The following is a 12,709-nucleotide window of genomic DNA, read 5'->3' on the forward strand; positions in this document are numbered from 1 at the left end:
TCCTCTCCAGTCTGGCATTAACCTTTCCAACCAAGAACACTAAGGCATAAAGAAAGTTACTGTCTTGATAGTACACTGACAACTTGCTAGCCGGAGTGTTGCCTCACCACATGGAAGAGCCTACCCTGCACTTTTGAGTATGCCACCATTAAATATACAACATTTGGGTATAGTCTTGAGGGTAGCTAAGAGTCATGACTAAGTTAGTAAATATAAAAGTGCATATAAGAGAAAACTACTAACAACCAGAGAGAAAACAGTTGCAGACAACTAAAACAGGCAAAAGCTAGTGAAAGAATTACTGAAAGAAGTAGATAGAACTTGTTTTAAAACTAAAACACACACACACAGAAACCCAGTGTTTACGTTATTTGAAAAGAAGATGGGTTCTACTAAATCCCAAATTTTACTAGAAAATCACAGGGGAGTATTATTATACAGAACAAAAAATCCTAAGATAAAATCAAGAGGAAAGAATTAGAAGCTTAAGAGATCTAATATACAAGGAAAGAAGGAGAAAAAGAACAGGTGGAGAATCAGTAATTAAATGCGTAAAAGAACAAATTGCATACCAAAAAAAATAAAATCACACTAAACTGACATTAGATAATATTTTATACAAGTACAACGAAGTAGAAGAAAGCAAAATCACTTAGATGCAGTCAAAAGAATTACAGCTCAAAAATTCTGTACTTAGCCAAGAGACCTTTTCTTTACCTGCCAGGAAGAAAAATTTTGTTTTGATCTGAGAAAAGCCATAGAAAACAATTTACACTGAATAGTTACTTTATGTAGGAAAGTTAAAGAGGAGAGGTAATGTTTTAGTAAAGAGAACAGTAGACCAATCTCACAGATACATTGTATTAAAGGAATACTGGACACTTAGTTTCTGGAAACTCTTAGTTTCAGAAATGTCATGTTTCCTTACTAGGAAATTTGTGAACATAATTTATTATATCAAATTAAAATGATTAAAGTTATAGTAATAGATTGGATAAAATTTGGTGGTCCCTAGTAAAAATTCTAAATAAAACAGATATAAGAAAGCAGTTATTTAAGCTGCATATAGTGGTCCATGCCTGTAATCACAGCACTTGAGAGACAGAGGCAGAAAGATCACAAGTTCAAGGCAATTCTAGACTATGTAGAAACACCCTATTTCAAAAAGAAAAAAGTCATTTAAATATAATACTTATCTAAAACAAATCAAGTATCACTGAAATTGAGGTACTCCAAAGGCATTTCTATCAAAATTGGAAACTAAGGGTTACCCTCTGTACCACTATTTTTTAACATTGTTTAGAAAGTATTATGATCAGAAATTAGTTAATTGGGGTTGATATTTTTATGTATTTAGAGTCCAAGAAACACTGAAAAATAAATACTAGAGTTAAGTGAACCGTTAAAAGTGGCAGGTTAAGTGTATGAATATTTCTCTGTATTAACATGGCAAATATTTGGTTTAAAAAAGCATGAAAATATTTTTTGAAAATGAAAAATGATTGAACAAAAGTGAGAACATAGCTATGTTCTAAAATGGAAATGGATAAAATTATAAAGTAACAGTCCTCTAAATATCTTTAATTTGATGGCTTTTTTTTTTTTTTTTTTTTTTTTTTTTGTACTGGGAATCAAATGCCAGGACCTGCTTACCAAGCAGGTGCTGTGTCATTGAGCTATATTACAGGCCTGGTGGCATTCTGATTGTTTTTGAAATTAAAAAGAAATTATCAAAGCTTATAAAGATAAGCATCTAAGAATACTCAAGAAACAGAAGCTAGGTAGGACTTTCCTTAACAGATGATAAAGTATACTGCATGACTTCATTAGCTAAATGAAACTGGCTCTGGAATAGATAAGTATGGAGGTCTTTATTTTTGTTCTGTTTTTGGAAAAGATAAGTTGAACAGTTAGAATGTAGAATGTCCAAAACCAAAACCCAGTAAATATGAGGATTTAATATATTAACCAGTATACATTTTAATGCTATGGGAAGTTGATAGATGCTGTCTTACTTTTCTCATTGCTGAAACAAAGTAGTTGACACCCAAAGTTAAAGGAGAAAAGGTTTATTTGGCTTACAGTTTGTAGAGGTTTCAGTCCATCGCTGGCTCCAAGCCAAGTGGTAGGGCAGAGGGCTTCATAGAGCAGAAACAGTTGTATTGGGTAGAAGACCTCAGGGCAGCAAAGCAGTGAAGTAGCAAGTAGTAGCAGCTCTCATTCTCTTGCTTACATTTTATCCAGGCCGTGTGTCCTTAGGGCAGGTGGGACTTGCAGCCAGAGTGGGCCTTCCCATTATCCGCATCTCAAACTGTGCTACACAATCAGGGGACTAATTTAGTAATCACTACGCTTACCACAGCATCACACACTGTAGATCCAGCCACCTATGTTAAAAAAGCTCACCTATGATGGCACAAGGCTTTGGGGGAACATTTAACTATAAGCCATAATACCAGCTATCCATGTAGAACAAAAAGAGTTGAACTCCAGTATAGGAAAATAAATTTCACAGGTGAAAAAAATTTAGAGGGACAATTTGTTAGAATACATGTATGGGTGAATAAGACCTTTTAAACCAAATTATGTCACACAAAAGGTTTAGTAAAGCCAGATGTATTTGATTAATGCCCATTACTCTTTATTATGGATATTTACAGATTAGATGGGATTTTTCTCTTGTTTGCTAATACTGAAAAATTGTTAAATTGGAGCCTGTTAAATACTTACCAAGGTAGTAGAGTGATAGAATATATGTGCCTCCAGAGTTATTGCAAACATGTCTCCATGACATGCAGTTTACTATTTTATTTTCTATTTATACCAGGCCTTCATAGCATTCTAAAGTGAGTTGTTTGTACTATTTCACTATGGATATCAATTTCCCTTTCATTTTGAGTTAGTAACAACTGATAACAGTTGTCACTTTTTTTACTCAAGGGTATGAAAGTGCCAGTATGTCTAGCACATGTGAACCTTGCAAAAGTAGGAACAGACATTCAGCCCAGACTGAAGAGCCTGTTCAAGCAAAAGTATTCAGCAGAAAGAATCATGAGCAGCTGGAAAAAATAATAAAATATAGTAGGTCTACAGAACTATCTTCAGGTATGTTCTTTCTTTTTTTAATTTAAAGAGTTTTTTTAGATTTAAAAAACTGTATTAAAGCAATTTTTAAAACTGAGTCAACACACTTCTGTCATGTAATCTATGAGGTTCTAGAGTACAGATTATTTGTTCTATGGTACACATTCCTTGGCATCAAAAAATATAAACTGGAACTACTTTTTCTTGTGATACTAGTTTTTGACATATTTTACTAAAATTATTTCTAAAGAAACAAATAACAGTTGACATTAATATGTAACTCCTAATTTAAATTCTGAGAATCTTACCTAATAAGAATTTGATATGAAATCTGATTATACCCCTGCCTGAATTTTCAGCTTTACCATTCCTATAGGGTAAAATGTAAATTCCTTGATTTAGCACACATGGCCTTGGGGACTTGCTACCTTCTTGGCTCTCCAGGCTTCTCACTACTCTACCTTATTCTTTCAGTGGCACTGAAGTTTTCCAGTAGAAGTCGTATTATTTTTCACCTTACCAATTGTCTTTCTGTCTAAAATCCTTTTTTGCCCTTTTTACAGCTACTTACATAAAACTTTAGTTCTGAAACCTTGAAATTTTGAGTCCAAACTAGAATAGCTATCCTTTTTTCCTTTTTGTTTATGTTGGAGCCTATATATACCTACTTCTTGCCTGCATCACATTATATAGTATTTACTTGAGTATCTGTGTTACCCTTTTGAGTCCCTTGGCAACTGATACTATCCTTTCATATTTCTATCTTGTTAGTAATAATACCTGATATCTGGTGAGCTCTTGTTGTTTATTGACTCAATGCAGTCTTATTTGTCATTACTTTAGTATAAATAGGTACTAATTTCCTAGTTTATAAAGAAATCTCAAGGAAATAAGAAGAAATCAGTAACAATAGAGACAGTCTCATTGATAAGACGCTTAGGGAAAATGAAAACATTGTGATTATTTTTTCAAAATTAATGTATTTTAATTTATTATTAAGGGAGTTATATACATGCCTCATTTTAGCCTCATAATGTGAGTTGATTTTATTTCTATTTTCAGAGGAAGAATCATAGTCAGAGATTAGTTTTATTTACATTTCCAGAGAAAGAATCATAGTCAAAGAGAGTACCTTCATTTTTCCCCCAGCCCTTGTAAAGTACTATCAGTGTAAATTGGTACAACTTTCTGGGATAGCTTCAGAAATCATTGCTTTAAGCTAGTAATTATTGCTGGAACTTGTCCTAAGGGAAAGAAGTCAGAATTTAGTATTGTTGGAACAGTATGATTCTCATAAACAAAACAGTAAATGAAAAGAAAAATCCAGAAAAAAATACACTAATAATTTAATCATAGTTTTATCATTTTAAAGCTCATCTATGTTTTCTAAATTTTTTGAGTACTTACTACTGTTATAGTCAGAACAGAAATATCACACTTACTTGTATTTTGAAATCACACTGGTTGGTATTTTAAAATGATTTCCTCAAATTCATATTGCTAGGAAATAGTAGCCCTGAATTTTGAACTCGTGTGTATATGTGTATGCGTATCACTGGGATCAAATCCAGGGCCTTTGTACTTAGTTAGGTCGGTAGAACCTATATTGATTAATTGGAGATAGGGTCTCACTAAATTGCCCATTCTGGGCTAGAACTTAGCAAGCCTCTGTGTTAGCTTCCCAGAGTGCTACAACTGTAGACATATGCCACTTCTGGGGGAAGTTTAAACTGTTAAATCTAGGATTCTTTGGGCAAAAATAAGAGTTCTATTGTCTTGGATCCAGATTTTTAGCAAAATTTTGTACTTTTTATCTCTTTATTGTCTTTACCAAACACTGATATCTTCATAAACAGTTGAGCAAGGGCACTGGATTTTAAAGACTTGAGTATCATTACATAAATAATTGATAGTCATGGTATGTTAGAATGTTTAGCCATTCTGTAAAATTCTTTAAACCATATACTAATTCTTGTTCTTATTAGAGTGTAACATTATTGCTAGTATTAAACTGAACAGTGCTCTTCTGTCACTGGAGCAGCCGTAAGTGATTTACTTTGCTATATATTTCAAAAAACTAGTAAAAGTTCATTATGATAATCATTATCAGTCACAGTAAGATTTCTAGCAAACCTTTTGAGATCTCAAAATGAGATTATTTTTAAATAGAATATAAACTATATAACTTGTGATAATATTTTACTTCGGGCAAACAGTTTCTTTAAAATTTGCGTATTCCTTTTTTACATTCACTTACTCATATTAAAGACCCTGTCTTTACTATTCAGTACACCTTTTATGTTCATCCTTCTGTCTGCCCTTTCCTACAGCACATGCTAGGAGAATACTACACCAGTCTAACAGAAATGCATGCAATGAAGCACCAGGTAATAATCTGCATAGTTTTGTCAGCTTGTGGGCCCCCCCCATTGGTTCTAAGATCCTAAATTATATGGTTCTGATTTTAAGATTTATGTGTTATGTGATATTATCAAGATGAAGAAGTTAATAAAATTGTGTAGCCTTTCATTTATAATTCTTATTTAGTAAAAATCGACTGCTTTTTTTGTTTGCTGTTAGTGTATAAACGTAACCCAACATATTTGTGATGGTAATAGGAACTTTAGCATTTAGTATCTGGAAGTTGTGTATTTGATGTTTCCTAAACATTTTAAAACACTCATATTTTATAAAAATAAAAAATCAGTATTTTAGAAACAAATACAAATGTTTTTATAATTGTTTTTCATTACCAGTCAACATCTATGAAAAATAAACCATTAAGCAAAAACAAATAGCATACAGGGACTACTATAAATAAAGATCATGGAAAAATCAGAAAGATTCAAAACTATTATTTTGATAACTGTGTATGACACACACCTATAGTGTCATTCTGTAGAAGGCTGAGGCAGAATTGCAAGTTCCATCCCATCTTGGGTAATTTGTGACTTTAAAGAGACTCCGTCTCTTTAAAAGTTTGAAGATATACAAGTACAGGATGCTAGGTTCAACCACTAGTGCTGCACAAAGAAAAAGAAAAGCTATTTTTGTCTCCAAACTATGTAGTTTTATTAAATATGATTTTGTGTTTTAGAACTAGAAATATTTTATAACTCCTCTTGTAACAATAGTAAGTGAAAAGCAAATACTTGTTTAAAACTTTAGGGCACTCTAAAAGTAAAATAAGAACTTCTGTGGATAAAACGAAATACATTGGTGATAATTCCAAAGAAAATAAGAAATAACAAAATATGATGAGGGAAATCCATTTGAGATTAGAGGCTTTTTATAGCAAAAGGTAATTATTTTTAGTTCAAGAGGAGAAACTGGTATTAACTTATCTTGTAATGGAAAAGGAGGATAAAATGTGATAGGCATAATTTGTATTAGGAATAATTTAGTTTTTAGTGTAGTGATAGTTTATGTTGTTAAAGTTTGAAGTTTCTTTTTTTTCTTTTTTGTGATAGAGGGTCTTGCTGTGTACTTTAGGCTGGCCTCGAACTCACTGTGTAGCCTACACTGTCCTTGAATTTACTGCCATCCTCCTGCGTCTGCCTCCCAGCTGCTGGGATTACAGGCATGAGCCATGGTCATCTCAAATTTTGAAATATAAACTGAAAGTTTATGTATCACATCATACCCTTTGACCTGGGCTTTTTACTTTAAGTAGAGCTTTGTTTTTTCTTTTCCTCTTACTCACTTTCCCTCTCTTGTGCTTTCCGCCGCTTTGCTGGAAATTGAAGCCAGGGCCTCAAGCATGCTAGACAAGTACTCTGTCACTAAGCTCATTCTCCATCCAACAGGTCTTACAGAAACAGTTTTCATTCCTGCTTAGAGTAATTGTCACTTTTGTAATAACTTACCAGATTTGAACTCTTGAAAGCTATTATACTTTTGTATATTATTTCATTGTATACTCATAAATGTCTGAGGCAAGATAGGAAAGTTGCATGTTTTTAATTACTACTGTATGCTTATGAAATCAAGACCTGAAGATACTGAACAGCTAATTGGTGAAATTTTTTCAGTACAGCAGCATACTATTTTTATGTTCTGTATTGTCTTTTATCTATTGCAGAGATGTGTTTAATCTTACGAACTTTTTTCTTTTTTTTGGTCTTTTTGAGCTAGAATTTCACTGTGACGTTCAGACTGGCCTGGAACTCACTTTGTACCCTAGGCTGGTCTTGAACTTATCCCCTGCCTCAGCCTCTTATGTGCTGGGATTACAGTCATGCACCACCAATCCCAGCTACTTCATGCACTTCTTGAAAGTATTAAAACACTCAGGTTTTATAATAATTTCTTAGAAATTTACCACTGATTTTGGTAGAACTCAAGGATTTAGCTACTTGATTCTCCTATTGCTGTAGTAAGCTTAGAGAATTCGATGGCTGTGAGAGAACTATTTAGAGGGATAGTTTTTCAGAGGGAACTCAAAATAGGAACATTTATGCTCTTTATGAATATAACTATGCATTATTTAAAGTTTACTGGTATAATTTAGATATACATAATGGTCACACTCATTATGGGGAATTTGTACCTAAACATAATATATCTTCGTTCCTGTTTTTTCTCATTCCCTTTTCCTCCGTTAACCTCTCTTCCCCTTATTTACAAAGCTTAATTTCCATTTTATTCTTTTCTCATCCCCCCCATTTCCCTTTTCTGTTCAACAGTTTTTCCTATTTCACAATTTCTTTTATACATTTGAGTTCCTATTTGCACTTTACTTCTCACACCACAGAGACAATGCAATATTTGCACGTGTCTGATTTATTTCACTGAAGAGTATAGTTTTAAGGTCCATCCATTTAGCTATAAATGTCTCAGGTTTCTCCTTTGTGGCTAAGTAGTTCTCCATTGTATTAAAAAAAATACATACATCTTTTTGTCCACTCATTGGTTGTTTGGCATTTGGATTGTTTGTAAGACTTAGCTATTACAAACTGTGCTGCTGTAAACATGGGTGCATGTATATAGTGTGCTATGATGCTTTTAATTCTTCAAGAAGATACCAAGAAGGCGAGTAGTTTCAAATGGGACTTCCACTTTTAGTTTTTTGAGGAATCTCCACCGTGATTTCCACAGTGAGTTGCCTTAGTCTACATTCCCACCACCAGTGGAGAAGGACCTTTTATTCCCCACGTCTCCTCCAGCATTTGTTATTCATTGATTTCTTGGTAATGACCATTCTTCTTGGGTTGAGATGGCATCTCAGCATTGTTTTCGTGTGCATTTCTGAATGACTGTGATGTTGAACATTTTTTTTGTATGTTTATTTGTTGTTTGTACTACATCTGAGAAGTGTGTACTCATCTCAGTACACACTGAGCTGTACTGAGTGTGTTTTTGGAGTGGGTCTTTAAATTTGGGGGTAGGTTTGATTCTTTTTCAAATCTTTGTATGTTCTAGATATTAGTCTTTTTAATGAGGAGCAGTTGGCGAAATTATTTTCACAGTGTGGGTTGTTCTTTCACTCTGTTGGTAGTTTCTTTTGCTGTGCAAAAGCTTTTTAATGTGATCCAAGTTGTTGGTGGATTCTTTGTAATATTTCCAGTATGATTGAGATTTTGTTCATAAAATCTTTGCCTACACTTACATCTTCACGAATTCTACCTATTTTCCCTTCCAGTGTTTTTGTTTGCATATTTAGATCTTTGATCCATTTTTGATTTTAATTTAATGCATGGTGATAGACATGGTTCTCAGATTTTCCAGCACCATTTATTCAAGTGGCTATCTTTTTTTTTTTCTTTCTTTCTTTCTTTCCTTTTTTTTTTTTTTTTTGTCTTTTTGAGATAGGGTCTTATTATGTAATTCAGGCTGGCCTTGAACTCACTTTGTAGCAGGCTGGTCTCAAACTCAAAACAACAATTCTCCTGCCTTGGCTTCCTGAGTGCTAGGATTACAGGCATGTGCCACTAAGAGGCTTTCTTTCAGTGAATGCGTTTGGCCCTTTTGTCAAGATATGTTTGGCTGGGCATATCTGAAGTTGTTTCTGCATCTTCTAATCTGTTCCATTGATCCTTGGGTCTGGTGTTTTTTGTTTTTTTTTTGTTTTTTTTTTGGCACAATAGCTTTGTAATTTAGGTTCAAGATAGGGATTGTGATGCCCTGCCTTGCCTCTGTTGCCCATAATTGCTTTTGCTACTGTAGGTGTCTTTTGGTCCCAAATGAATTTTAGGATTGTTTTCTTTAATTCTGTGAGATATATTATTGGAATTTTGATTGGGATTGCACTAAATCTGTATAACAATTTTGGAAGTACAGCCATTTTCACTATATTGGTTAGGATACCCAAGAACAAAGAATATCTTTCCATTTTCTGATATCCCTTCAATATTTTTTCAGAATACTGTAATTTTCAGTGTAGTTTTTGGTACTGTAGTTTTCAAAGTCTTTTACTTTCTTCATTGTTTACTAGGTGTTTCATTTTTATGGCAACTATTGTGAAGGTAGTTGTTTCCCTAATTTTTCTCTCCATGCGTAGGAGGGGTATTGACTTTAGAATGTTAACTTTGTATCCAACTCTGTAACTGAATTTCATTATTAAATCTAGAAGTCCTGGTGGAGTTTTTGGGGTCTTCTAATAGAATTATGTCATCCACAAATAATGATGATTTAACTTTTTTCTTTTCTATTATTTCTTTCTCTTGCCTAATTGCTCTGGTTAGTGTTTCTGGAACTATATTGAATAAGAGTGATACAGTGGACACCCTTGTCTTGTTACTGATTTTAGAGTGCAAGCTTTTAATTTTTTTCCATTTAATATGATGTTGGCTGTTGGCTTATCATTGATGGCTTTTATCAGATTGAGATAAAGACTATCCTGATTTTCTTTATCAAGGCATTGCTTGCTTCTAGGAATGCGTTTGGGGGTATTAGTTCCCTTTAAATTTCATTAGAGTTTGAGAAGTATTAGCTTTAGGTATTCTCTTGAATTTCTTGTAGAATTCAGCCATAAATCATAGCTGCATACATGTTAAAGTAGAAATTGTGTATTACCAACAGATACTTACAGAAAATTGCAGCTAAATAATAAGTGATGCTGAGATTTCCCTTGTATGCCACTGAAGACTTCAGTTGGGTCACTGCTCCACTTTACAGTATACTGATCGTAAATAACACTGGTGAATTGACATCTTATATTACAATTACCAATTCAGTTCTTACTAAATTATTTCTGAATTGTAGACAGGATTTGGAAATTAATAGATCTAATTAGATAGACTTTTTAAAATACAATAATAGCTTTCATTAGCAGTAGTCATTTTGTTTTCAACATTAATAAAAGATTTTCTTTTCTGTTACAAAGTTTGTTTTAGAATTATAAAAGGAAACTTATTTTCACTTGGCTTATTTCATTCAGTCTTCTTATTTTGAAGATTTTCATTTCTAAAATATTTTGAAGACTTTCAGTGATTGTTTCCATGAAGTGTATAAAGTTTTTCCATTTTTTTTTAAATTGAGGAATCAGAATATTCTAAGTAGTGGTCAGTATTCATGAATTAAGTACTTTTTTATTTTGATATTTTAAGATATTTTTAATTTGGTAATGGTAATCCTTTTTCTACCTTAAGATCCCTAAAATAGAATTAGTCTCTGATTTTAAGTATTTTAAGGCTTCAAGTAATGATGCTAATTAATAGAAATTGTCATGAAGGTATTTATCAATATTAACTTTCTGATTTTTTTTTTTTATATTTTCCAGAAACTGGGAGTGATTTTTCTATGTTTGAAGCTCTGCGGGATACTATCTATTCTGAAGTAGCTACGTTAATTTCTCAGAATGAATCTCGCCCACATTTCCTTATTGAACTCTTCCATGAGCTTCAGCTGCTTAATACTGACTATTTGAGACAGAGAGCTTTATATGCATTGCAGGTATCTGGTGCCTAACATTCTTTATCTTGCCCTATTACTACTTTACTTTGTGATATATCTGACTGTTTTCTTAGACAAGTATATATCCTTGTTCTATCCTTGTTTTAATTTGTTTACTGTCTTTCTTGATTTTTTTTTGTAAAACTTTTTTTTTTTTTTTTTTTTGTACCAGAGATCAAATTCATAATCTTGTACTTGCCAGCCAGGTGTTTATACCACAGGTATAAATCCCTGGCTCCTGTAAAACTTTTACATAGCTTAAGTAGCTTTTGAATAATCTTCATGAGCAGTTTTTCTATTTCATTTCTAATGTTCTTTCCTCCTCACTCTTAACCCATGAAAAGCACCGTATTCTTTCATTTGCTTTTATTTATAATGTCAGTTTGGGTTTAAACATGTGTTTCACATAAATGTCTTATTTTCTTATTCAGGACATAGTATCCAGACATATTTCTGAAAGCCATGAAAAAGAAGGAGAAAATGTAAAGTCAGTAAACTCTGGCACTTGGATAGCGTCAAACTCAGAACTTACTCCCAGTGAAAGCCTTGCTACTACTGATGATGTAAGATGATACTGATAAGTGAAATGTAGACCTAACTTCACTGTTCTGTAAAACTTAAATAGGTTGTTGCCAAATTTTGAATACACCTAGTTTATTTTTAGCTTTAAAAATGGATAGGTGTGATGCATTACTTTATTTGGAATGTGAAATATAGAGCAGAATCAAAATATGCTAGCAAACAACAAAAATTCCGTCAGTAATGGAGTGTAAGGTCTAAAACAGCCAAATTTATATCTCCAGCGTCCAACATAATGGCTGACTCTTAACATAAATGTTTTAAGTGTGTGGTACGTTTCTTCAAAACTATATACTGCAGCACTCAGATCACAGTCAGATTCCTTGAGTAAATAAATACAAGATAAATTAGATCTTTGGGTAAAAAAGAAACCTGGACAAAAGAAAATTAACTGGGAAAGAAGTTAACTTAATGTAGTCTACTTTGAGAAATTTTCATTAAAATTTTCCATTTGGAAAAGAGTGCTGAGGGGAGAATAATGTAACTTATACTGGTAACTTTGTCCTCCAAATGTTACCTAGCACATAGTTGATGAAATGACTGAATGAGAAACTGCTAGAATACTGAGATATTTGAGGAATAACCTATTTGAAGGTGTAGAGACCTAGATTCGGTTATAAAATATTCAATAGTGGTCCTTGGATAATACATACAGTCATTTTTAAATGATTGCTATAGCACATGAGATCCTTATGCATAACTGGCAAATCTGTTGTAGGTAGAAAGTTGTTATCGTGTTGTGTTTCTGACCATTGTTGAAATACCCAAAATGTTTTCTGAAAAGATGGTATATTTTCACAAGATTATTTTGTTGTTTTTCATAAAGTTGTAATTTTCTTAGAACTATTGAGGATTTTTCTGAATTTTTGTGTTTAAACTCATGTTGAAAACTTTTCCCTCAACTCACTTTTTTTCTGCTTAAAATGTTTCTCTACCAGGCTCCAGATCCTATATCCCTATGAATTCAAACCTGTATTTGAAAATAATATGATTTAAATTGACTTGGCAATGTCAAATAGTAATTAGAAAGTACCTGCTACTTTCTAATTACTAATGGATGATTATTATAATTAACAACTAAAAATTGTGCGCAACACTGTTCTTCATGGGAAACAAAAACTGATCCAGCCATTGATACTAGGTTACATTAGAA

The 12,709-nt window shown here is 32.8% G+C and overlaps 1 protein-coding gene across 16 annotated transcripts in view; it reads left to right on the plus strand.

The window, feature by feature from the left end:
• The window catches only part of Pcm1 (pericentriolar material 1), an 87,100-nt gene that overhangs the window by 45,815 nt on the left and 28,576 nt on the right, over positions 1–12,709 (plus strand). For 9 of the 16 annotated variants that reach the window (XM_063234620.1, XM_013151636.3, XM_063234618.1 and 6 more), the window contains 4 exons: positions 2,941–3,105; positions 5,415–5,471; positions 10,805–10,977; positions 11,409–11,540. In XM_063234620.1, coding sequence (XP_063090690.1) covers positions 2,941–3,105; positions 5,415–5,471; positions 10,805–10,977; positions 11,409–11,540 — 527 coding nt within the window. The remainder of the gene's footprint in view (positions 1–2,940; positions 3,106–5,414; positions 5,472–10,804; positions 10,978–11,408; positions 11,541–12,709) is intronic. The other 7 variants (XM_013151641.3, XM_063234617.1, XM_003469150.5 and 4 more) reach the window with 2 other exon arrangements.

Source organism: Cavia porcellus, unplaced genomic scaffold, assembly GCF_034190915.1.
Source record: "Cavia porcellus strain 051 isolate PalLab524CR breed Dunkin Hartley unplaced genomic scaffold, mCavPor4.1 scaffold_24, whole genome shotgun sequence".
In the NCBI taxonomy this organism is placed as follows: Eukaryota; Metazoa; Chordata; class Mammalia; order Rodentia; family Caviidae; genus Cavia; species Cavia porcellus.